Raw genomic sequence first — 25,879 nt, 5'->3', positions numbered from 1 at the left:
GAAATAGAATGTGTCATAATTTTCTTGCAACAGCCAATAAGAATGAGCAAAATGTGACGTCGCAAAGGTGGATGTCCTAACATTACCTGCAGGTTCCAGAGAAAATCAAGTCGAGCTGTCCACTCTACTTGGCGACCATGGATGAGCACGGCCATCAGCATGTGGATGATTCCCACCACAGCAAGTACATGCAGTGGTACCAGAGTGCTGCATAAAGTTAGACAGAAGTACAGTTGATGATCGGACAATGCAAGCAATAAGGTAATTAATCACTCTGTCACAGTATTTGATTTGAGTAGATTATCATCATCAGCTTTAATTTTGTCACAGAAACTTAGATGCCATCCACAGCCTCTCAATTTGCTCAGTTTCGAACGAAATAGCGTGACTTTTTATTCATTACCGGTGGGGGCCCTCCAGGCATTAAGCCAATACAAATTACTCAACTCCTTAACTGTCTTGGACGAGCACAGTTCGTCCTTGTCAGACTGTGCCCGACTGTTATGGACAAGTGCGGCTTGTCCGCTTGAGATGATATATCCCCATGAGCGTTTTGAACAAAATTCGCTTATTTCCAAGCTAGCATGCGTGTCGCTTCACAGGTGGCAGCACTTGATTGGCAATTTTTAAACTTTCAATGGCCATTTCGCATTTTTTCTCAACTTGTGTTTAGAAAATGTTGTGCAGTGAGCACGGTGCATGTTGCTCGTGCATCATTGCAGAAAGGAAGCTTTTCATCATCATACAGCTCTTCAGGTCTTAATTATACAGATACCGAAGTTTACTTGGAGGGCTTGATGTGCCATATATTTGTCAGTTTCTCAATGATGACATTATTTGGTGAAGGACAGTGATAAACCATAGTACAATAAAGTTAGTTATGCTAATTTGACTTAATATAAGCTTCCTTTTATATTTATAATTTAAACATGCTTTTATGGAATCAAAATATTCAACATTAAGTTGAAACAAAGTAAGCTTTGGGAACAGAAAAACTCTCAATGATTAAAATGGTTAAAGGGTTATAAAACTTGGGACGATTCTCATTCAGTTAATCTATTTGACTTATTGCTGGTCATCTGGTCTGCACATCAAATAATACATTCTTTTTTTTTCCTTTATATATAACCAGATTTCTCTTGAACAGTGCATACTCAACCAATATGCTTATACGGTAAAGCCCATTTTCTTCCCAATAGCATTTTCATTTTTATTTAATGGTAGCTCACGAGTGTGCTTAGATGCTCTATGCATTCACTGCAATTAAAACGGCCATAAACAATGGCTCAAGGCTAAAACCAACAATTTCACAAAAAATTTGTCTTTGCCATGATGTGCCCCTTCGCTGTACGTCTAGTGGCTAAAGTACTGGGCTGCAGACCCACAGGTCGCGAGATCGAATCCCCGCTACAGTGGCCTGGATTTTCGATTGAGGCGAAAATGTTGTAGGCTTGTGTGCTCAGATTTGAGTGCACGTTAAAGAACCTCCAATGGTCCACATTTCTGGACCTCTTCACTATGGCGTCTCTCATAATCCTATGGTGGTTTTGGGACGTTCAAACTCCACATATCAATCAATCAATCAATCAATCAATCTTTGCCATGATGATTACAGGTGCCATGGTTGAGTTGTTATATTGTTCATTAGAATCTGAAGTCTGCCTTATTTGGCCGCTGTTGCTTCTCCATCTTTTAACAAACAACCTTGGTGTTCTACCAATTTATTTGAGCAGAGCATTTACACTGCCTTGATAAGACAGACGCTTGGGCTAGTTGGGTTGGGTACACTGCCTTGTATCCTGCCACTCAGTAAATCGGCCAGTTTTCGATTGCGTGCACCATGGCAGACGTTATGCTGTTAGCAATCTCAAGGATAAATAAAAAGTGCTAAATGGACAGGTCAGATTACAGCCGCATACTATAAGCTACATTGCTTAACCAAGCGTTTAGCATTTGCACAATGAAAAGAAGGGAAGAAGAGCGAAGGGGCCGAGCCTCACTGGGCGTTCTGGTCATAACACAAGAAGACCTGGGCGTGCGAGATCTCGACGAGGGCGAGGAAAGCAATGCCCATGGGGCAGAGCAGCAACACTTTGACCAGCAGTGGCAGGCGGAGGAAAGCTGAGGCCGGCAGTAGCGTCAGCAGGCAACACACCACCAGGTACTGTGGCACCGGGCACAGCCGATGCGGCCACTCTGCACCATGAGGCTTGGCAGGCGTTGCCGCCGTCTCATTCGCTTCCTTGTGGCAGTCGGCCACACATGACACCTGCGACGCAGGAGAACGGCAGCAAACTGTCTTCCGTTCCCCTTTCAGCCACTTGTACTACTGACACGTCTTTTTACATAGATCTGAGATGCAGCTTTTTTCCTAAACTTCTTCGAACCATTACGACCAGACCTCAAAGAAAACATCAGATGTGACCATTAAATCATCAGGCAAAATCCATTAAGCCAGTTATTCTGCACAACAGTGAGCCAACATAATGATGGTATGGAAGCGACGCAAAGGTTTCGCTGCAAAATTAAGCAAACAGACGTTTGATCTTCGCTTTCTTTTCAAACAATATACGCTCTCCTGGCAAATACAGTCAACTACCCATTTCTTGGACACCCGAATTTTCCGACATGCCCAATAATTCGGACATCTTCGCGGCACCGCCACGAGCCCCATAAAATCAATGTATAAGGAAGTCTGAAATTTCAGACGCTCGAAACCTCCGGAGTTCAATTTTCCAGGCTTTTTGACGCGACGGAAGGTCAGAAACAACCACTGACCTCCAGCCGAAACCACCACAACTGCGTCACACGCGATTACGATCGCATAAATGCGCGCGCCGGTCTACTGTGGCGGCATCTGTTGCTTGGACTCGTTGATCGTTAGCGAAGAAACACGCACGGCCTCCAAGATTCCTAACACTGGCCGTGTTTATCGTGCAAGGATGCTTCGCTGACAATCGAAACTATCCACCCGGAAATTTTTTGGCGCCAATAAAGTTCCTTTCGCTTTAGCGCTTGTGCTCGTGCATGCCACTCTGGCTTCCCGCGCCGCGCTTTTGTGAAGCGTTTCACCATTTCGAACTAGAACTAACCGTCACACACTGATTTGGTCTGGCCACGCTGGCTATCTTGAATGTTTACCAGCGCCACCTCCGGAGTACATGACTGCGATCCTCCAACCGATGGACCAAGGCGTTATCCTTAATCTGAAACTTTTGTACCGTTCACGTATATTCAACCGCATGGTGCTGTGTTCGGAAAACGAGAAAAGGCTACATCGTTGACCTTCGGTCTTCTGTCGGAATGCTTGCAGACGCATGGAAGGGAGTAACGCAAGACATGCTTTGCAACTGCTTTGCTTTGCAACTCGTCGACGCTGACAATGAGCTCGACTTCTGCGCAGAGCTAACCGACGACGAAATAGTCAGTCAGGTTATGGCAGATTCAGACGACTGTGATGTCGAAAAAGAGGAACCAACGCCTGCGCCACCTACGACCGCCGAATTGATGCGAGCATTGATGACGCTGTCATCGGTGTACAGTGATGACATGACCCTTGCTCAGATCGAGGAGAATGTGATAAGATGCAAGCGGAATGCCATTCAAACAAGGATCAACAAGTTTTTCAACCCACTGCAGCTCTAACACCGGCTGCCCTGACGGCACCTGCTGTCGGCTGCATGCATTTTTTTTTTAACAGCTCTTTTCAGAGCCACCCCACTGATGCTTTGGCAGAGTTTCGAAAGTCTGGTACTTCGACCTTGACCCTCGTGATCCGATACATATTAGCAAAATGGTGCGTTTTTCTTGCTTGCATTAAAAATTCAGTAAAATAATGTGTTTTTTTTTGCTTGCATTAATTTTTTTGGACTGCCCGAATTTTCGGACGGTTTTTTGCTCCCTAGAGGTTCCGAAAAATTGGCAGTTGACTGTAGATAAGAACAGATAAGTAACGAAATCTAACACTGGAAATGTCGACCGTGTTGAACATGTCATACATGAGCTGCCTAAGTAGCAGTTAAAATTAAAATTAAGATAACATTCAGCATTGCTCACTTCACATACACTTCACAGTAACATTACAACAATGCCCTTTTGGCTTTTATTTTAGCTGTTAAGGCTTTGCAATAATGACACCACTATTAGAAAAGGTTTTCATTTTTAGTAAGATTAACGAGACCTTACCTCATATACTAAACTGAAGTATTAACAGGAAAACACATTGTTGCACTCCCAGCACAATGCTTTTTAAATGCGTGAAAGACTACAGCATAACAACGTTATGAAACAGTCTACTGCTGTCCATGAAGACGGAAGATCAATACTGTTTCAGAAAGCAGGAATTATTTAAGCAAACTAAGCTTTTTTTCACAACAGGAAGTGTCAAAGCTGTTCAAAAAAATGGCGTAATCTTAGCTAAGACATAGCGTAAAGTGCATAGAAAAGGATAATTACCATGTTGACTTGCGCCACGGAGTAGATTAGCAGCAATGAGAAGACGGTGATGACCATTCGCAGAACGAAATTACGGCTGATGTCCCAGTGGATGCACTGTGGGTAAAGTAGGGGTATGCAAATCTCTGGTTGGTGTCATGCTTATTGATCTCTCGTTCAAAATTTTTGAGAAAGGCATTAAAGGGGCCCTGCAGCACTGCTTCAGGTCACACAGTGTTGCCGATTGGTAGTCGAGGCTCCCGAGAACAGAAGCCAAACAAGAGCCAATGATTATAGCGCAGCACGTGGCCTTGAATTTGCAATATTCAAAGTCAGCTAGACATCGTTTCCTCTTCTTTCTAGAAATGATGACATATACCCTAATGATTGTGCCATATACGCGAATTCACGGCCAGTAGCTGATTTTGTTGAACTGCATAGTTATACAGCCTACTACAAAAAGCCGCCCCGTCTTCATGTATGTGCACATGATCACATCGAAAGTGAGCCGCATGGGCGAAGACAAAAAACAAAAGGTGCTCAAAGTGGTCATGACGCATGCGTGACGTTAATTTATTTCCCCCGTGCCATCCCTCCCTCTTCCAACGCGATAGACGGGGCGCGACAAGAGAGAAAGCAGTTACAGCCGGCAACCAAACTCTGTAACTCCCCCCGTACTTTACCAATTCTAAAAACACTTCGGTGGTTGATTCGTGAGCCAACATGAACTCCTTTAACGAAGCCATTCGATGGTTACTAGGAAAAGTGTTACAGGGCTTCTTTAAGAAAGAGTTTGAGGCACCAAGTCATTCATGTGTACAACTGAGAGTTGCCAGATGCTACCGAGCTAATAAGCAAATAATCATCGCAAAAGAAACCCAGAAAAAGCGGCATGACTTTAGCAAAGAAGCCCAGAAAAAGCAAAAACATAATAAACTTTACCATTCTTGAAAATATCTTAAATTATCATAAAGAATTTCACTCAAGTAGAAGGGGATTTGGAAATGTCACTTTACTTATCGTATTTACTCGCGTAATGAAAGCACTTGTTTCTCGAAAAATCGTAGCAAAGTTTGGGGTGGGTTTATTATGTGGGAAAAATTTTATGAAAAATTCTTCAGGATGAGAAAAAAAAATGTGGTAATGTAAAAAAAAAGTTAGGTAGCTTAGCCTTTTGCAATTTACATATGTGTGTGCGCTGTTTGGAAACTTGGTCCTTGTTGCACTTCCCTCATCTTCTGTCTCTGCATCACCTGTTCACTCCATAAACATGTTTCGTGGCTTTTTCCTCTCGCAATCGTTTAACCGCAACGGTGGTATCTGCTGTGATCTCGAGGGGCGGCCAGAAGCGTACGCTACAACACACTGTGCCAACTTCGTGACAACCTCGCATGATGACTATCCAGGATGATGCCGTTGACATTGCACCAAGCTACCACCGAAGCATTCAAAACAAACAGTTGATAACAAGATTATAACGACAAAATAAGGCTGCCGTGTCGCTGTTCACATGAGAAGTTACTGAAAAAATGTAGCCTATATCTTGCGCTCCTTGAAGTACGCGCAGATAACTAGCATGAAGAGAAAATTGCAATGAAGTGAGGATGGGGGTGCTACAATGTTGCGGAAATCGTCACGATCTTTTCTGGGCATCAGGCGGTTTTTACTGGTTTTTCAGAAATCTGCGACACGATGGTGACAAATGGCCCATCGCGATAGCCATAGCAATGGCAAACCCTGTTGTCATCGCTCGAAAATTCCGGGCATGTGGGTGGGCCTTAAAGTTTCGACCGAACGGTTGGCGCGGGCAGTTTCGGGACCTTCGCTCGCTATGTGCTTATCAGCTACGATGTCTCTACCCTCGCTCTGTTCGTGAACCCTGCTGTGGCGCACGGATAAAAAAGAGGCGGGGCATGTGCCACCCACAGATAGAAAGAACAATACTCTGTGCTTACCGTGCCCTTTTTTTACTTACTGCAGCAGTGACACGGCGATAAACATCAATACTCTATAGGTTGATGTCTCAGGTTAAGAGTACAAGAGAAAAAACAATTCATTCATTCAGGAAGGAAGGAAAGTGGTTAGGCCTACCCTGAGTTGAGCAGCCAGCACCAAGATGAGAAACATGGAGACGCACACGAATGCAGTCACTGACAGCACCACGAGGATCAGAGTCCTGAGAGAGAAGGACAGGCAGGAAAAAGAAATGGCAAACAAACTACAGTCAGTTAGTTCAAAACTAGTGCCGCGACCTTCAACTCTCTTGTAAGCACAACTGCATAAATCTGTTGGAAAAAAAAGAAGTGAATTCAAACAATGTTTCATGTTGTAAAACATACCTACTAATATATAGTAATTAGCCACATAGAAAACGTTATGAAAACAAAAAAAAAATCTGTGTAACTTGTTTGATCACTGCTATTGTAACAAAGTATACACTACACAAGTCATGCTTCTTCTTTCACTTTCACTAAAGAAGGACATAATGCATGAAACCTCACAACTGTATATTACCATAATTTTACCAATATGGAGTCTGTACCAGCTCAGGAGGGACTCGGATCCATGGCTTGTAGTATTTCTGACAGACATATGCCTTTCGTTAAGGACAAGCTTAAATTGAGGAATATATACCTTACTTGAATGTTACTGCCCTGCATGAAACTCGGGTCATAAGCTGAATTTTGGATAAATGTGTAATCAATTTGTTATATATTTCCCAATGACTATAAAAGATGTGCCAACATCTTCTAGCAAAGCCTATAAATGTAGTAATGTTAAGTAGTTCAGTGATGTCTGTTTCACTGGGAAATGAAAGCTAGGACTTGTTCGCACTCGCACACATGCGCATGCAGACAAGCACACTTTCTGCTGAACAAGGTTAGTTTGTAAATCAGTGCTTGAACTGTTCCTCTCTTTTATTCATGTCGAATTCTTGGCAAAAATTAAACCAATAGCATAATTCACGATTTTACCTAGTCATATGTATATGATTCCATAATAACTGATTGATTTGTCTAGAGCAAAAATGAGTAAAAGGGGCTCATTTAGAAATGCTTACGCATGATTCAAGCAACTGATTCCTGAAATCAGACAAACATGCAGGTGACACGAAAGAGGGATGATGGCACCTCTGATTTCTTCACACAATGTCTCTACCTCATCATCTTAATATTTATGGTAACTAAATTATAGACCTATGTCACAGAAAAAATAAGTTAAAATCACTTGAAGCAACTGTCTGCTTATGCGTCATGTTTACGGGTGAAAGGAAGCAGGAATGAAGAGTTGAAGTCATAAAGACTACCTATTTGTTTAATAATAATACTAACCACAAAATGTTCCTGGCTCCATTATTTCTCACTAATGTCTTCCCACGTGCTGAAATACATGCCACCTAATGTCAGTGAAGTACAGACCATTATACTGGCTCTGAGTCAAACTGTCGCGTTCTCCCATGAAGATTCTATTGAGGTTAAGATGATTAATGAATGAAAATTTACATGGCCAGTCAGCTTCAGCGGTAATCAGTAGGCGATCTTGAGACATTCTTTGCAGAACGACTGCGAAGCCTGTCCTTAAAACAGTTTGTTGCGGGTCACCATCTAGCACAGGTAGCTGCCAGTATTCGACGCTGCACAGGTGTCTTGTACGTATGGCGCATTGATAACCGAAAGTAGAAGTGGCACTAAACAGCCTTGTTAATCCAATCAAGGTTTCTGAGTGTTCCCTACCTTGGTAGCACAGTGGCCTCGACTCCACTCAGCAAGAGAAGTACTCCTAGGATGCAAGCGAGGCTGTTGCCAAAGCCGTGGTCCTTCTCATGGTGGTACTGTGCGACAAAAAAAGAGAGAAGCTTTGTTTCAATGTTCAGCAGAAGAACAGAATTTAGAAATGCTGCAAAAACACAAGGTTGCTAGCTACACTGAAATGCCCAGAACACAGTGGGGCTAGGGTCAACTGATTGTACAGTCAAACCTCAATATATTGAACACGGATATATCAAATTATTGCCTATATAGAACGGTTCCTATATCACGCGGGAAATCACATGCATTATTGATTTTTTAATTTCGAACAAAGTTCGACATATAATGAATATATCGAACTCAGCCACCCCAAACCGCCCGCGCTCCATTGACAGGCGGCAAGCTTTCCCGCAACTCTCCAAAGTAGTGGTAGAGCGGCGGGCGTTTACGAATGCTGCACACATCGATGGCGGCAAGAGCGCCACTTTAACGTAGCAGCGTACGCGTGCTGCAGCCTTGCAGTTTGCAGTCGTTGCAGTCTCTATGGTGTCAACGGCACACTGCGCACTTGTTGCAAGCTCCTCCCCCGTAGCATCGGCAGGCATCGGTCGTTGTGCTCGCAGTGTTCGTGCAGAGTCTTCATTTGGCTGCTCAGTAGTAGCTTCGGCGACAATCTCCACATCCGTAAGCTCCGCCGTTGTGAGCTCCGCCGTTCGGAGTTAGGCCTGTCGCGCGCACGACAGGCCTAACTCCGAACGGCTGAGCTCACAGCGGAGCTCACAACGGCGGAGCTCACGGATGTGGAGATTGTTGCCGAAGCTACTGCTGAGCAGCCAAATGAAGACTCTGCCGAGGTGAATCCCGCAAGCGCTAATGGTGCCCCGCTTCCGACATCAGCTGAGGTCGTAGCTGCCTTGGCCCTTGTGCGCCGCCACTGCGGCGCGATTGAAGGCACCGGCCTATCACTTATGGATCGCCTGGACTATATTAAGGACGCAGTCGTCAAACACGCCATGGCCAACAAAAAGCAGGCTACTCTTTTTCAATATTTTAAACCAACACAATAAATACTATGTTTGAATCTTCAAGTGAGTATTTACTGCACCACGCTTGAACGGTTCGTTGGTTGTTTTCAGCAAGCTGTTGACGCATTTTTTTCGTGATTTTTTTATATCGAATTCTGGATATATCGAACTATTTTGCGATCGCCGTGCCGTTCGATATATCGAGGTTCGACTGTACTGTGAAAGGCGCAAAACAAAAACCTACAGGATATTATTAAAGCCATTGGCAACTAACCACAGTCATTTTCAATGAAATAGAAATAGCCAGCAAGTGTGGAAAAAAGAGAAAAAAAAAAGAGTACAAGTAATTTTTGTTAGTTGGATAGGCTGATAAGGATATTGTGTTAGATGAAAATTGATTTCATAAATCATCATGTTTGGGAGCTGGTGAACTCGGACATATTATACACTCAAACTACGTTATAACAAAGTTGCATCCTACACAAAGATGAGATTGTTATATCCGAAAATTCGGTATAACGGTATACTTCTAGCACTGTACCTGCTGCAAAACTATTATTCATTTACTTCTTCATAACCGATATTTCATTATATCCGGGATCGTTATGTCGAGGTCTGAGTGCCATTGAAGCGCAGAAGTTCTGTGAAATGCAGAAAGCACACGATCCAACCTGACTTGTCGCCTTCCTGTGACTTGCCTGTCGACACAGTTTATCTTAAGACCTGGCGATTAGCCTTTTGTCTATCAGTTTAGATATTATGTACAAATGTCAAATCGTTAGTTATTAAAGCTAATTTGTTTATTGGTTGTTGGAATGATTGATAGCTCTCCATTGCTAAGGTTGGTTTCAGTCGGCTTACTATACATTGCCTGTTAACACCATCTGTTAGTAAGTTGGCTGCCATATTCAAAGTACCAGAGCAATTTTTACTATTACAGATACATTGCACAAGCAATTAATTCAGTGGGGTATCAAAGTAGCTATAACTGTGCCAAAACATAACTGGACCCCATGCTGTGTGCCAAACGTTACAGCGATTTGTTAGACGCCGTAAATGCCGTTTCTCTTCTCTCGTCTCGATTAGCGAGCTGGAAGCTAAGCAGGGATGGCACGAGGAAAGAAAGTTTCGCGATGCGCGCGTCGTGACCTTCAACACTTTCTTTTTGTTATTTTTGTTATTTTTTTTCTTCTTCGAATAAGTGGTTTACTTCCAGTGATTATGAGCATGCATGCGGACATGTGGCGCCCTTCTGAGGCAGCCTCGGTTACTAAGCAGTACACAATGCTCAAAATGACCAATTACGGTGACTTTGGGTGCATGGCGCTGGTCATTTGTGTATATTGCATCGTTTGTACAAAGGAGTGGGAACGATTTCTTGCTGAAATCGAAAATTAATTGTATATTGCTGAACTTTATTGTTTGGCTAGCGTGTTTTCAGGAGCCTTGACAACCGATCCGCAGCGTCTTCTGACCATTCCGAAAAAAAGTTGAAGGGAAACATGCAGTGTGCTAAAAAATGATAGTGCAATGCCACAAGGGATACCTGCTCCTCCTTTGTCTTGTCCTTGAACCAGAGGGTGAGCATGTTGACATGATTGGATTTCTCTCGGTCCACGCTGCGTGCCTCGATGGCTTGAGCCAAGTACTTATTTATTCGATTGCTTGGCTGATGGTACACCACAGAATGCCTGCCAAAAATGGAAAGGTTTTCCAATCTGAACAGAGGACTTTCTGCTTTTTTTATTAGAACTCATACATTATCATGGTAAGTTTCTACCGAGTGTTGGGCAAGTCGGCTCGCACAATGTTAACCAATGATAAGAAAAAATTTGTGACAACACATAATGCAAACTGTTGACATACTCATCAACAAGTGCCACAGTCGAAACCCTTTACAACAGACAGTGATATAACAGATGAATGGGCATAAAAGACACAAGTGAGCCTAATGTAGAATATAAGAAAATGTATATGAAGTAGCCTGCTTATAAAAGACAACTCATATCAAAAACAAGAATGGCTGTCCGAAGCATGTCTCTCATAAAGGGATTTAACTGTACTTTATTTCAAATTTGTAGACTTTCTATCAAGAATAAGGTGCTTCAGAATTTTATTCATTTCATGCTAAACTTTGAAAATGCTTCATATTCACTAAGTTTTGCCAAAAAGAACTTATACAAGAGAGCAGTGTACTGCTAGATATGTCATGTAAACTGTTGACTTTTCCAATGTTGCCCATAGCAAAGTGCAAATGTTCAAAATTTCGAATATTTTTCTAATAGTGTTTGTTATCCAAGTCGATCCGCCATAGAATTTTACTGTTCAAACTATTCTAACTTCCCAAAGACAAATACAGTCGACACTAAATTGAAAGTGACTCCTTCAAATTTTTAATATGCCTCACCACATTACACACTCGTACTGCGGCAAAGCTGCTTTTCAAGCTCCACTACGGTTGAAAATGTATTGATTCCAGAAAACGTCTGTTTCAACATGTAGATAATGAATGTTGAAGAGGTGGGGGGTTAAATAATGCTGTTTTGGGCCCACAATTCGGGCAGCAAGCCGGAAAAATTGGCCACCGAAGATTTATGGCTTCCAAAGCTGCAGATGTTGTTATATATTTACGTCTACGAGACAAATTTGGCACTCCAGACATGAAGGGAGCACATTCTTGTCAGTCACATCAGTTGGGCTTCCACAGAAGTTGAAGGAGAGGCGGAGGAAACGGCACTTTTGCCTTTTACGTGTAAAGTGTTATAGGCAGCCCTTTGGTTGCGCCAAATCATATGCGCCAGTCGGCTTCTGCATTGCCCGATTTTTGATAAGACAACTGTGAAACACCTCCCCACCAATGCTTCATCAACCTAGCCAAAAGAAACAATTTCATGTTGCTACCTCATAAGAATATTCTTAATAATTCTCTCCAAGTTTTTTTAAACCAAGTATTTGAAAAATATTCTTGAAATATTCAAAAATATTTTATTTAATTCTCAATCACACTTCAATATTCGAATTCGCTTTGCACCCAGAATGATGCTATTCGCAAAGCTTTAGTTGACAGCTGTTTTTAAGAATTACAAATTTCGGTCACTATAAAAATTTTTAAGTTATACAATGCAAAGAGAGAAATCAAAATATAAAAAAAATAAAATGCAGCTTATGTACTGCTGCCTCTACTGAAGAAATAATGTGAAATTTTAAATTCTGTTCTTTGATGTTTTTACAAATCTAGTGGTTGTGAGGAGAAAATATGCATAGTACTCAGCACATTCATGCACTGAAGCTTTTGAAAATTGAGCTCGCGATATGAAAAATTCAACAGTACCTTTTCTTTAGTGGTTTGTGCAGTTTATCAGTAATCTTGAACTGGAAAAAAAAAAGAACGTTAGAGAGCATAAAAATTTGCCCACACGCTCTGCATATTCAACAATGATGGTTTTATTCAAAAGACATAATGAAAGTGAAGAAAAAATTGAATACCTTACAGTAAACGTTTTGAAATAGCTCACAGATTGAAGAAGACGCTAAGCCTGCCTGCAGTTTTAATGGTGCTCCCTTGCAATATGCACTCTTTACCTGCCATATTCATCAAAATAAAACTTCTTGCCTGTCTATATAGTGTCAATTTCACAACCGAGATTTTCGACAGCGATATATTATACACCATGTTACATGCACATCGCGTTGGATGGCTACAACCAGCATGCCTGGTACAAATTTAGATATCATTAAAAGTACTCAAAGTTAGCTGAAAACTGATGCTGCACAGTTTCACAACTGATAAAAACACCACCCTCTGGTGCTCCAAGCAAATAAAGTTAACCAATCCAATGCAAAGTGTTTATGTCTACAAGTTTTTGCAGAGTATGTAAACTGAAGACCTGCCCGCACGCCTTAACACTAAAGAGCCAAATTATTTTTCTTGTATTAGTAAATGACACTTCTAAAATAGCAAAAAACGACTCCTAACATCAAAAGAAGATTCGTTCGCCAGAAAATGATTAAAAAAAAACGCAGGTGGCGATGTTGCTCTTCAAGTTCCTCCACCTCCACACGTAATGTCACAGACTGGGTACAGTGTCTACTAGAGCAGACATAACTCCCCAATGGGAAAATGACTTATATTTTGTTTTAAAAAATCCAGTGACTGTGTTTTTATTCATTTTTAAATATTTTATTTATTTTGAGCTGCCAGATGATATTGAGTTTTAGGCAGAAACTCCTATACAAAAAATATGCAAGAAGCTTGTAACAGCATGCGACAATCAGAAAATAACTTCATATCGAAATAAAGAATATAACATATTGTAAGCAAAAATATTAACAGTGAATTCAGAATGTACACATAGAAGTAATGGTATTGTAGACAAAAACATTGATAAATAAGAAAAACTTCTACAAATGAGCATGAGCCTCACTGAAACACTGCTTAAGAAAAAATAAGAAGGGGGATAGAAAAAAAAAAAGAAAAGCCAAGAAACTACACGATAGAGCGCACTTTCATGCAATGGCTCATTCATACAGGGTGAAGAAGCATGCCTGTATTGTCTGTGTACATCACACTGCCAAAAATATTTCAAGTTTTGATAAATTTTATTGAGCCAAAGATATGAAAAGGTTGAAATCAGTGACATAACGCCGACATTCAGGTGCGAGGGTCTTGGCACAAAATTTAAGCACAAAACATTGATGTTTGTATGTCTTCCTCTAACAGTGAACTTTTGATTGCAAAATTAAGAACAATAGAGATGTGAAAGGATGTTTTACCAGTCTAAGCTGCTCAGTGTTCCACCTTAATGTTACTTTAGCACAGCACCTAGTTCCAGACACCATTAACGAGCAACTTCTAAATTGTACCCAGTAGAAAACAGATCACCTTTTTGCTAGGCTGTTTCTCAGCTGTACCACTGGGGCCAGGCATGGCCATGTTGGCAAAGGGCACATCAATGCTGTACTTGATAGAGTGCAACAGCTGCACCACCACATTGGAGACATTCTTGAATGACAGCTTGCGACCAGCCATGCGTCGAACATGCAGCTGGTTGAACAGCATCGTCTGTATTAGAATAAGAAAAGCAGCTGTTGATTATGTACCGCCATAAACAACTGCAAATTTCAGGTCTCTTGTTCAGCCGATCTCTTAATAAGTGACTATTGTGTCCTCGCAATGTTAACACTAAAAGAACGAAGGTGCATGGGGATAGGACTTTAAAAAGTTGTACCTACGATAATGAAGAATAAATGAACTATACTATACTGTATGATTCAAAGCTGTCTAAGTTTTGGAAACCTATGATAACAAAACTACCACACAATGCTAAGCAAGCATCTCTCTATGGTTAAAGAAAATCGGGCAAGATTTGGAAAGGGACCCGTGCTCAGTTGCGGACCAAAATTCAAGATGGCAGTGGGACAGCTGCTAAGAAGTGCTTCTAACAACATGCTTTACTGAAAACGCATTGCATTTACTGTTTAACAATGAAAGTATAACAAGATGTCTTCAAATTCCGATTCCGCCATCGTAGTTGTTCGCCACCACCACCGTGTCCGTAACCGCTATCGCATGAAATAAGAAAAAAGCAAATACATTAAGAATATCTCGGGCACAGTGGGATTTGAACTTGAGCCCTCTGTGTGACAGCCCAGCATTTTACCCTACAGTTACGCGGGTACTCGAAGCTCCGTAGCAAACAGACCCTACGCAGGCCTCATGTAGGGTAAGGAATCACACTCACATGTGTAACAGAGCATTTTAGAAGAGTAACTTGACAACTAGGCATCACACATTGCGAATCGCATAACGAGTGGGTCAGTGGATGCTTCATAACCATTAAGAACTCTCGGCCATAATTTTTCATCGTCGTCATGCACAGCATCAACAAAGCACAAATATTGCCTCAAAGGTGTGTAGCAGGTACCACGCTTCCTCAAAGAGTGACGAAAAATGGCATAGTGGGTGCTTCCTCACCTAAAAATTATAATGAATAATGGCACAGTGCGTGCTATGGCAGTGTTGCAGTAGTGTCCCCAAGAGGGTTTAAATAAGAAATACTCAAGAAAGGCTGCTCTTCCAGCTTTTGCAATGAATGTGCTGTGGGTGCACGCTCGCGTGTTTTTTTTAGCTGAACTGGAGGAAATCGTCATGTAAAATTTGATGTGTTATGACAAGGGGGCCAAAGACGGTCCTCAAATGTTTCGATAATATGAGGCACCGCACAGTAAAAGTACTAAAAAATTGTGCACATATCTAAAGACTCTCAGAACTTGAGTTTCTGGGAACCTTTGCTGCAGGACTGGAAGACAGGTACTAAAAAAAATGGCGAAAATGGAGGGGTGGGGGAACAACTTACTCAGTCATTGGTGCGTATTCCCAATCTTCCGAAAAGGGTAGCAGGCACTTGCTTGGGCAGGGGTGCTTGCTTAAGATTTCACGGTAATGAAATGTTATGTGAAACATGGTCATACAGAAAAACAAAAGCATGAGAATGTTTTATGCCCTAACAAAAGCTTCAAGAGCTCTAAACCATGAAAGAATCAGCCCTGCGAGGTGGTACTGACCCCTGCTGAAAAAAAGAGGGGGGGGGGGGGGGAGAGATCAACAGGGCCCTTGCGTGGCTCATGGGTGAGTTCCGACATTCCCAGATTAAAGCAAACGTGGTGAACTATATCATGCAACAGTAAGTGTCACATTACGAAAGAAGCATTGGAAAGATTGGGCACACCTTTCTCCTGTGTGCAGGTGGTCGGATGAAATATGTGTTGACATTGTGTTCACGCAAGTAGCTGTTGCGCTCCTGCCCTCTGCCTGGCTCCAACTGGTACTCGCCGTGCAGACACTCCACAGTTGCCTCTGTCACATGTACACGCCTGTGAGGGAGGGAGAGAGTGAAATCACACAGATCAGTATATATTGTTAGACTAGCTGATCTGAAATGACACTCAAATATCTCTGCTATGCACAGATCGATAGACAAATGGACCAAATCAAATCAAACCAGATAAATAAATAAATAAATAAATAAATAAATAAATAAATAAATAAATAAATAAATACAGTCGTCGACCGATTTTTCGGACCTGGCGGGGAACCGAAAAAAGTCCAAAATCGAACAGTCCGAAAAACTTGTTTTTGACAGAAATATGAACTTTATTGCATCAGGCAGGCTTAAAAAAGTCCATGGTTCTGCCTTACCTCATACTACGCTTGGAAGCGATTTGGTTCGCCCGTATTTGTGCCAAGGTGACATCGTCACCGTAAATGCTCGACAAAAGCGTCACCACAGTGGCGATCTCCGCTGCCGACAGCTGCGGGCGATCATCGTCGTCATTATCCGAACCGCTCTTCGGCTGCGGCACAACCTGGTGAAGAATTTCTTTGTCTGTGGGCTCTGCGCATGAAATTGTCATTGTCCCCACGAGCGAAGTTTTAGAACAATGTTTGCAGGCGCCGCGGGCATTGCGGGTATAGCGGACGCATTAGGGAGTTTTAGAATACCGTTTGCAAGCGTTGCAGGCGTGGTGGGCGCCATATAAGCTTTAGAATAGCGTTTGCGCTGCTGCAAACCGCAATACACAACCACAGCGACACCGTAGCTTTGAAACCAGCGCTTGCAGGCCACATGCGGGCCGCGATCACCGCACGCAATTTTGGATTTTCTGCGTGCGGTCCGCAAACGCCGACTCGCGTTACGATGCATGCGCAGTGGCAGCGACCGCACCGCAAGGGCTCGCAGTGCGCTATTCTAAAACTCCCTATTATGAGTTTTAGAATAGCGTTTGCTCCCCCTAGAGAAAAGTGTAGGGACTTTCGCCCCGACCGCAAACCCAAATGCACGGAAGCTACAGACAACAATTCGCGGCCCTCGCGGGTCGAGATCGCCGCACGCTATTTCAGATTTTCTGCGGGCGGGCCGCGAATGGCGACTCGTGTTACGACTCATGCGCAGTGACAGCGACCACACCGCAAGGGCTCGCGGTGTGCTATTCTAAAACTCCCTAATGTCATTGTGGCAGGCACATTCACTCCACCACTGTGCATCTCCACCTCCTCCATGTGCGGTGCGATGACGACAGTGCTGACCACTATGGCTGACCGAAGACCAAAAAATGGTCCCGTGCCGCGTTTTCTGAAGCAGACAGGGCCTCCGAAACTTGAAATATGATGTTTGCTTTTCAATCTTGGGGAAGAAAAGCCCTTTTAAAATTGAGCCACTGAGCTTACTCAAGCCCGCGGAAAATCCGACAACATGGTGGCGTCCATACAGGTTCCTGGCGCAGCTCAAAACAAGCGATTTAGTCCGAAAAATCCAACTTTTTGGGGGCGAATTCGTCTGAAAAAATGGTCGAAAAAATTCATTAACCCTATGGGAACCCTGACGGTGCAATATTGAAGTCCGAAATATCCAACAAGTCCGAATTTTTGGAGTCCGAAAAATCGGTGAGCGACTGTAGATCAATAAGTCAATTTTCCTTTTAGTGCTGCAGCCTTAACTCAACTTCATATCTTTCTTTATCCAACAAGGAAGGCAACCCACATTACTCATATTCGGGCTGCAATGATATAACATATTCGGGCTGCAATGACTTTATAACAGAATTCATATGTCTATCTTAGATATTCCGGCACAAATTTCTATGCCATAGAATAGAATGCAAGTAGCTTCTAATTATGCGAGTAAAATTCAATTGCACTGATACCATTTTTCTTCTGCATCACAAGATGAAACAGATTCCACTCGAGCGTGGAGGTACTATAAGATAATAAAAGCAAATCTATAGAAAACCGGTGAATTTGGGCAGTCGGATGTTGTCATACACATAGTTGGCACTAGCACCAATGGTTAGTTCCAAATTGAATCACAGATTAACATGTTGCGACATCGTTGCGTTTTGTTAGCAATAGTTGATTTGGGTTCCTGGCATACGTGGTTGCAATCTACGCTCATGTCACTTCTTTGGTCACTCTTTCCTTTGTCACCATGAATTTACAGCGTTCTGAAAATGTGGTATTGATGTTGCTACCTCTTGGCACCATGTCATACACACCCTGGGATGCCGCCAGCCTCCATTGCATTGGCTAAAGTGACATCGTTGGACCAGACATCGTACTGCCATTTGCGCAAGCCCAGCACACCGCATAGCACTCGACCTGTGTGAATGCCAACTCGCATGTTGAGTTGAACGTCTGTGGCTTCCACGACCGACCTGCAATGTGTACAAGCACAAAAGATGAAGGCGCTTTTTTGCTACTCCTTTTGCAGCTCGAAATGAAAGTAAACATCAATCTAATGAAGCTAGAGGAAGCACAGGGCTTACTAAATTGAGAAGACTGCTGAACAGAAATTATTAAAGTTAGCATTCACACAAATGACATACTTAACTCAAAAGAAGAATAACGATTATTTTTGCACCTGTACACACTTACTGCAGGCCATGAGCTTTGTGAGCGGCTGTTGTATATAATGGTGGGGTGAGAAAACTTCCTTAACAAATTGGTGGCTTTCGCTGCCTGAAATTGTGCCCATACTTTACTCACATTTTGCCCTAAACTTCACTAATTGGCTGAAATATTGAGATCTTTCTGCAATATTCTTAATAAGTTAGGTCATTTAGCACACCTGGGATGCTAAGCTTTGTCAGCGAAACACATCAATCAACAATTCTGTATAATAATACTGTTTGTTTTCATTTCTTAAGCAAAGCCTTGAAGCCTTAGCAAGCTTATTACATTAATGATTCAATTGTGCAACAGGCACACAAGAAACGAAATTTTACATCACGAATTTTCACTACAGAACACGAAAAAAACCACCAGGTCTGCGTGGAACACGCAGCACAATCACAGCGAGAACTGGAAGAGCGGCCTTTTTACAGCCTCTTTTAAATGCTCTTTGGGTAACTGCTACAAGCATACTTGCAGAAAATCCACTACACAATTAATCATCAAATTTTTCTGCAGTAGGGAGGCATCCACTATGCCATTCTTCGTTAGTCTTCGGAGAAGCGTGGCACTACCTGCTACACAGCTGCAAGAACTTTTGTGCAATTTTTCGATGCTGTGGCTGACGTCGATAAAGAATTATTCCTGAAGCTTTTGTAATGGGTTGGATCACTCAACAGCCCATTCGTTATGCGATTCGAAATGTGTGACGCCTTGTTTCTCCTTTACTGTTCTAAAACGCTTATTACTCGTATTAACGAGATTCCTTCCCCGACATTCAAGCCTGCCTAAGGCCAGTTTGCAATGGAGCTTCAGGCACTGGCATGGCTCTGCAGTAGTATACTGGGCTCGCATGCAGGGGACCCCGGTTTGAATCCCATTGTGTCCTTGGTGTGTTTTGTGTACTTTTTTTTTTCAATAGTGGTTACGGACATCGGCGGCAGACAACAACAGCGCACGTAACCCTTGTTGTGATCTCTTTCGCTGTAAAAACAAAACTTTACGGTGTCACTTCTTGTGCAGTCTTAGTATGCACTATTTACTTGTCCTTCTTCAAGAAGCAGAAATTATTATAAGTTATCAGGTAACTCTTACTGCATGCAATGTCATGCCATGCCAAATTTGTAAGAAATTGTAAGAAATTTGTAAGATCATATGACACCGTAACAGTTTTTACTTGATGATGTGCTTTAGACGTATGAATACGCCCTAAGCAAGCTTCAATGGCAATGTTTTCATTCAGAGAGGTTAAATCGTGCTCAAGAGATGCTAAGGGTTGCTATAAAATAATGTTAGAACGTAATCATGGTATAATATTAGCCCTCGAATGAGACCCTAAGCATATTTTTTAATAGCAAAGAAAGCAAGCGGCACTCACGCTATAGCATCAATCATGTCTAGCCCCATCTCAACAGTGCAGTGAGCATGGTCAGAACGAGGCTCGGGCAGGCCGCTCACGCAGTAGTAACAGTCACCCAAGATTTTGATACGCAGACAGTGGTTGTCCTGAAAACAAGACGCAAAGAAACTTTCCAACAAGAATAAACTTGCAATGCTGAAGGATTTCCTGTACTTTCAATATCATGCACAAATTTACAATCACAGACAAAAAGCTCTTTAACGGGTAAACTCACATTAGCCAGCTGGTCAAAACGTCCGAATAGTTCGTTCAGGAGCCGAACCAATTCTTGGGCACTACACTGAGAGGCCAGCACTGTGAAGCCAACAATGTCAGCAAACAGGATGCTGCAAGAAGAACAAGCACGGCAATAGTTAAAGTACAACAATCACCAAAAAAAAACGTCTAAGAGATCGTGAGTTAAGCCAAACATGCATTTTTTTCAAAACAAGATTACATTCTGGTTTTTGGTCGTTAAGCCCCAACAATTTTTATTACAAAACAGGCTCAGAAGTTCACCATTAGTGCAAAAGTACCTGGAATAATGTTGCACTTAAAACTGCACACAAAACAAAATATATCTTGAACTACTTTCATGTATGTGTTCCAGGTCGAAAAAGAACTTTGAACTCAAATATTCAGCACGTCAAATCCTTGGAAGGGCAAGTAACTGTCAATTTGAAACTTTTCTGAACAAACCAAATCAATATTTGTGTGATATTCTCCATTTCCTTGGACATGACATGAAATTCAAGCAATTGTTCTTAAAGATATGTGTGCTTAATATTACAGTCGTGTTTTTTTTTACATGTGTATTCCAATCTTATAAAACATTACAAAAGTTTGGAGAACGCTTAGGCTTCGCCTTCTAGAGTAGAATGCCACAGTGCAATCGATCCCCGTGCCCGCACCTTCTCGACTGCTAGACTAGCTTCGCTTCTTAATGGATGCCCCAACCGTGTCGCAAACAAAACGAACCTCTGTGAACATACATACTTGTTCATACATATATACATACATATATATGCATACGCACACATACATGCATGCGTGCATGTTCGTACATGTAGCCATTTGGCCACTGATGTTCATGGCACAAGAAATAACTTGGAACACACTCGAGCTTGGTCTTCAAGAGTAGAATGCAAAATCGTAATTGGGCCTCGTGCGCATCGCCTTCTCAATTGCTAGCCTGGCTTTAGTTCTCAGTGCAAGCTTCAACCGTGCCATAAGGAAACGAACGATTGTGAACATAACATTAGTTTGTTACAAACTGTCCTAGGATGCCTACTGAAAGAACAGTTGTGAAGTAACCACTAAGCCATAATTCTTCTTTTTGCATATCAGCGAAGGGCCCACTACATGTTCATAAGGCAACACATCAATCTACACAGCTGCTCACTAAGTCAATGCTTTTGCTGATTGAACAGGTCTGAGTGCACTGTAACAAGTGGACCTTTAAAACCCTTTGCACAATTTGCATGTTTTGATGTCTGGCGTGATTTTGTGCTTATTTCATGTATTACATGCGTTAAGGAGGCTCCTCTCACTACACGACATTCATACAATTTATAATTTTTTTTTCCAAAACAGTTTCAAGCAACAGCGTAGCTTTTAGGTGGAACGCCTGCTCGTCACGCAGCAGGCCTGAGCTCTGTTGTGGCTCGAACCAATTTTTTCATTTTGCATTTATTTTATTTGCACCTTTTTAGATTTTCCGCTCACAGACAATGCCGACTTTTCGCTCACAACCGACTGCGCCAGTGCCCATGCCACAATTTTCGCCACACGAGCTCTTTAACATAGGCATGTTAAAATCAATACGTGTTTATTCGTAAGAGGTTCATGCAGTTACTTAAGTGACTGAAACGCCCCTTTTGCATCAGACCTAAACAGATATTGGGCTGTGAGAATACAGTATCACTATAACATCTGTTGAATGATTTTTATGATATCGATTCATACTCAAAATTTTAAGAACAACACCCGGCCAAGATCCATGGTCAGCGATGTAATACATTCAAGCAAATCTATGCTGTGTATGTGTGCAAATATTGTTCTGGTGTTTCACTTTCCCAATGAAGTACTCGTTACTTATGCTTGTGCACATGGGTTCATATATTTGCAGGTTATGAACTAAGTAGGCCACTTTTATCATTCCCTTTTTTTTTCCCCTTCCAACTGCAGTTCTAACTTCTTGCAACATTATTTCCTTGTACCTTCCATATTCCTCCAAGTTGTTTATATTTGAACATGAATTACATAGTACAGGATAGAAAAAAAAATTCGAGCATTACATACCTGACATTTTCATGCTTTTGTATGTAGATCTTGTGGAACTGGCCAGCTCGGGGAGCTATGATGTCTTCTTTCATCTCCATGGCAACATGTTGTGGCAATACACTGAGTAGTAGCCGTTCCTGTGAAATAACCCAGAGGCCACTTACTTGTGCCAATCTAATTACTCCACAGTTGAAACTTTATCAAACAGTTTCTAAATGAAAATTGCTTTTATTAAAGGGCCACTCACCAGGTTTGAGAATTTCGAGCTGACAAGCGCAATGCGTAGATGAGGCGTTCATGAACACTTCTGGCAAAATTTGCAACGCTATGCGCCGCGGAAATAGGTCAAATTTCAAGAAGAACGATGCTCCCCCTTTCTTTTTCGGGCACGCGCATAAGGAATGAGGGCATGACGTGCGCATATGAATGGCCCTACGTACACACGGCAATGCAGTGGCGTTTGTCATCTACATAGACAACTGCGCTCGGATGTTCTCAACAGTATACCATGTGACATGGCTTATATAATTTAACACGACATGCATAGTTTATGTAATTTGTTGCCTGAATAGATGAATAAAACTTGAGACAAATAATGAGACACAATAAGGAAATGTGCGCATCTTTCTTTCATTTTATTGCGTGAATTGCTACGAAATGCGGGGCTAATGTGCCAGCATTTTGCATGCGTTCATGTCCCCGCGGTCAGCGCATCGAGCTGACGACAGCTGTGGAACGCTCCTACGCGTTAGTGCACTCATTGTGCTCATCTATTCTACTGCGTCCAAGCCATAGTTTCCAAACCATCCCACAGAAACAGGCAGTACACCTCAAAGCAACGCTGGTCAAAATAAATAAATAAATAAAAATAAACGCGGCTCGCCTGCACGGGGGTTGGGCTTCTTTGGGCACGTCATGCGCACCTGATCTCTTCTTGGTCGGATGACGGAGAGGGTAGGGAAGAGATTTGGCTTGTGAATGCTACACGGAGGAGCAGCAAGGGTTTGGAGCTCGCCTCCTCTCACCCTCATTTTACGCCGCTTCAAAAAAACAGTTTTCTCAGCTTGTAATGAACCGATCAAAGAAATTTTTGTGGCGAAATGTTCCTCATCGGACACCCCAAAACTTCCATGGTCTAACTAAAATTTGGTATGGGGCCTGGTGAGTGGCCCTTTAATGCTGCTTGTGAGTCAGGCTTGTGTTAACACAAATTCTTCATTTTCTCAGTTTAGTGAGGTAATGGTTAGCAGCCGTTTCTATTTCTCAAAGCTTTGTTGTACATTAGGTGCAGTTTCGGTGCTTTCAGAAGACATTAAAGTTTCAAAGAACAAGGTGATTTGCACACAGTTTGTGGCCCTCTGCCTGTGCACTCATGCTTTATATCCTTGTACTGCTACTGAAGAAACACTCTTTAAGGTGCGAGCAATAAAAGTGTGAGTATCAGCGAGCTTACAGCCACAGCTCAATTTTAAATCTACTGAAAAGGATATTGTGGGCTGAAGCACTTAGCAACAGTTTTCATGGCACCCAGTGCCAATGGTGCAAGAGACTGTGCTGGTACCCACATACCACACACAGCATCTTAAATTCACTGTCACTTTGCATTTTGCACTATGTTTTTCATTTATCTAATCGTGCCTTTTTACGCCACGCACTGACCTTCTCAGTATTAAATTGAAATTTGCAGTCTCCCTAAACCTATTGGAGGTGCACCATATTACAATTTTGATGTCACTAAGAGGAACTTTCTAATCTTGAAACCCTGAAGACATGATGCTTTTTTTTTTTTGTGGACATCTCGTGATAACATCGCATCTTTATTTATTTTTTCATTTTTTTCATGGCTATGACCCATTACACAAATAGCATTAGTCAGAAGGACTAATATGTTCACAACATTATGTCATATAACTTTCTCATTCAGCTGAAACCTAGACAGGTTTTTAGCCTGCTAGCTAAACTCACACTCCATCACGAGTATATGCCTACAAACACACACGCAATTGTAGAAGATGAGAGGCAAGCTGCATTTAACATGCATTACGCTCTGTGTTTAGTTGTGGCAGGACTTGTATCTTACGAGTTTTTCATTCTCATCCTCCATGTGCAAACGGGCATTGATGCAGTTTCGTGTGTCCAGAAAGGCCTTTCGTTGAGCATGCTCCATGATGGAATGCACGAACACCCCCACCAGGTGGCCACATATAAACACTAGCACATTGGCAGCAACCTGCGAGTGTAAAAAAAAAAAAGAAAGAAAGTGAAACACCACCAGTCCTATTTATTGAAAACCTAATATTGCATTTGAAAGTCATAGTTTTACGACAAACAGAAAGGAATGAATGCAAGAGCAACAAATTTAAATGCTATATGAAGTAAGGCTGGCAGTTCTCTCTTTTAGCATAAGACATGGTGTAACTGAACAAATAAGTGACATAAGGGAATGGAGCCCCTAAGGTGAGTGAATCGACCTTCATGCTGTTTAGGACCCCTGTGCAAGCTTGCGTCAAGAGCACAACACTTAGAAAAGTGTATGACATCTGGTGATCTCGTCTGAGGATACAGCCCGCCTAGGACACCCGGCTGGTCAAGGTCAAGTTACTACCGTAGCCCCGCATACCTCCCCCCCCCCCGTCCACCCTTACCAACACCCTTTAATGTGCCTTTCGTGCGACCGAAACGGCCAACCCGTTTTATCCCTGCTTATGCTGCGACCATGCAACGCTGGTGCCCTTTCACTCAAACCCTTTCATTTACACACAGAACATTCGAGGCACCAATGGTGTGGTCGAGCTGGACTTTATACAGAACATGACGGCAACGACGAAAACGCGCCTCCAATGTCCGTTTAATTGCTATCACGATAACAGTGTGTATTTAATAATGCTTCACCACAATTAAGGCATGAAAATGGAAAGATTACTGTGGCCTACAAATTCAAGCAGTTGACCACCTTACTTCTAATGCAGTGGCACCTGCAGCACGGTGTTTTCGAAAGTGACTGCGTGTCTGCACAATGACAACCATTTTTTTTTATTAACGGAAAAATTCCCCCTACGCAGAAACCCTTCCCATGACCTCGCTTGGCCAGCTTTTTTTTTTTTTTTTTGCATGGAACGCCGCTGCGGCAACAACACCCATGCATCCGCTTTGACAGCCCCCATGGATATTTGTGGGTGTACATACAGTGTTCTCTGTGTCTCATCTTACAAAGACATAACATCCCCCCTCCCCATTACTTAGATACCATTTATTTATGCAACTCAATGATGTCAGAGATATTCTACAAGAAGTATAACTTTTCAGGTATCCATGTGGCGGTTCCACCATCTTCTGCGAGTCCCTTCACAATTAAATAGGTGTACACGTGCAGTTACTGTCGAAGGAGTTTACGAGCTGTAAGTTGCTCGGAATCTCATTGGCCTGAACTTCCTAGGAGATGTGTCAACGATCCGGCGAACGCCAGATCAACAACACGGCCGCAGTCGCAGGAAGACGCGCGCGCGTGCGTCGAGAAATAATACCGAGAACATCAAGCATCCCC

General features: G+C 42.4%; 1 protein-coding gene across 1 annotated transcript in view; it reads right to left on the bottom strand.

Annotated features, from left to right (window-relative positions):
- Nucleotides 1–25,879, bottom strand: part of LOC119159511 (adenylate cyclase type 1-like) — a 256,501-nt gene that overhangs the window by 14,292 nt on the left and 216,330 nt on the right. Inside the window, exons 3-16 of the mRNA XM_037412298.2 lie at nucleotides 24,416–24,565; nucleotides 22,354–22,472; nucleotides 20,288–20,399; nucleotides 20,032–20,159; nucleotides 18,260–18,418; nucleotides 15,937–16,081; nucleotides 14,091–14,270; nucleotides 12,540–12,580; nucleotides 10,755–10,899; nucleotides 8,169–8,266; nucleotides 6,526–6,610; nucleotides 4,456–4,551; nucleotides 2,001–2,269; nucleotides 87–207 (exon numbers count right to left, since the gene is read on the bottom strand). Coding sequence (XP_037268195.2) covers nucleotides 87–207; nucleotides 2,001–2,269; nucleotides 4,456–4,551; nucleotides 6,526–6,610; nucleotides 8,169–8,266; nucleotides 10,755–10,899; nucleotides 12,540–12,580; nucleotides 14,091–14,270; nucleotides 15,937–16,081; nucleotides 18,260–18,418; nucleotides 20,032–20,159; nucleotides 20,288–20,399; nucleotides 22,354–22,472; nucleotides 24,416–24,565 — 1,848 coding nt within the window. The remainder of the gene's footprint in view (nucleotides 1–86; nucleotides 208–2,000; nucleotides 2,270–4,455; nucleotides 4,552–6,525; nucleotides 6,611–8,168; nucleotides 8,267–10,754; nucleotides 10,900–12,539; nucleotides 12,581–14,090; nucleotides 14,271–15,936; nucleotides 16,082–18,259; nucleotides 18,419–20,031; nucleotides 20,160–20,287; nucleotides 20,400–22,353; nucleotides 22,473–24,415; nucleotides 24,566–25,879) is intronic.

The sequence above is a fragment of the Rhipicephalus microplus genome, chromosome 1 (assembly GCF_043290135.1).
Source record: "Rhipicephalus microplus isolate Deutch F79 chromosome 1, USDA_Rmic, whole genome shotgun sequence".
NCBI classification, from domain to species: domain Eukaryota; kingdom Metazoa; phylum Arthropoda; class Arachnida; order Ixodida; family Ixodidae; genus Rhipicephalus; species Rhipicephalus microplus.
Note: the sequence above shows the minus strand (reverse complement) of the source record. Positions and strands in the feature narration are given on the sequence as shown.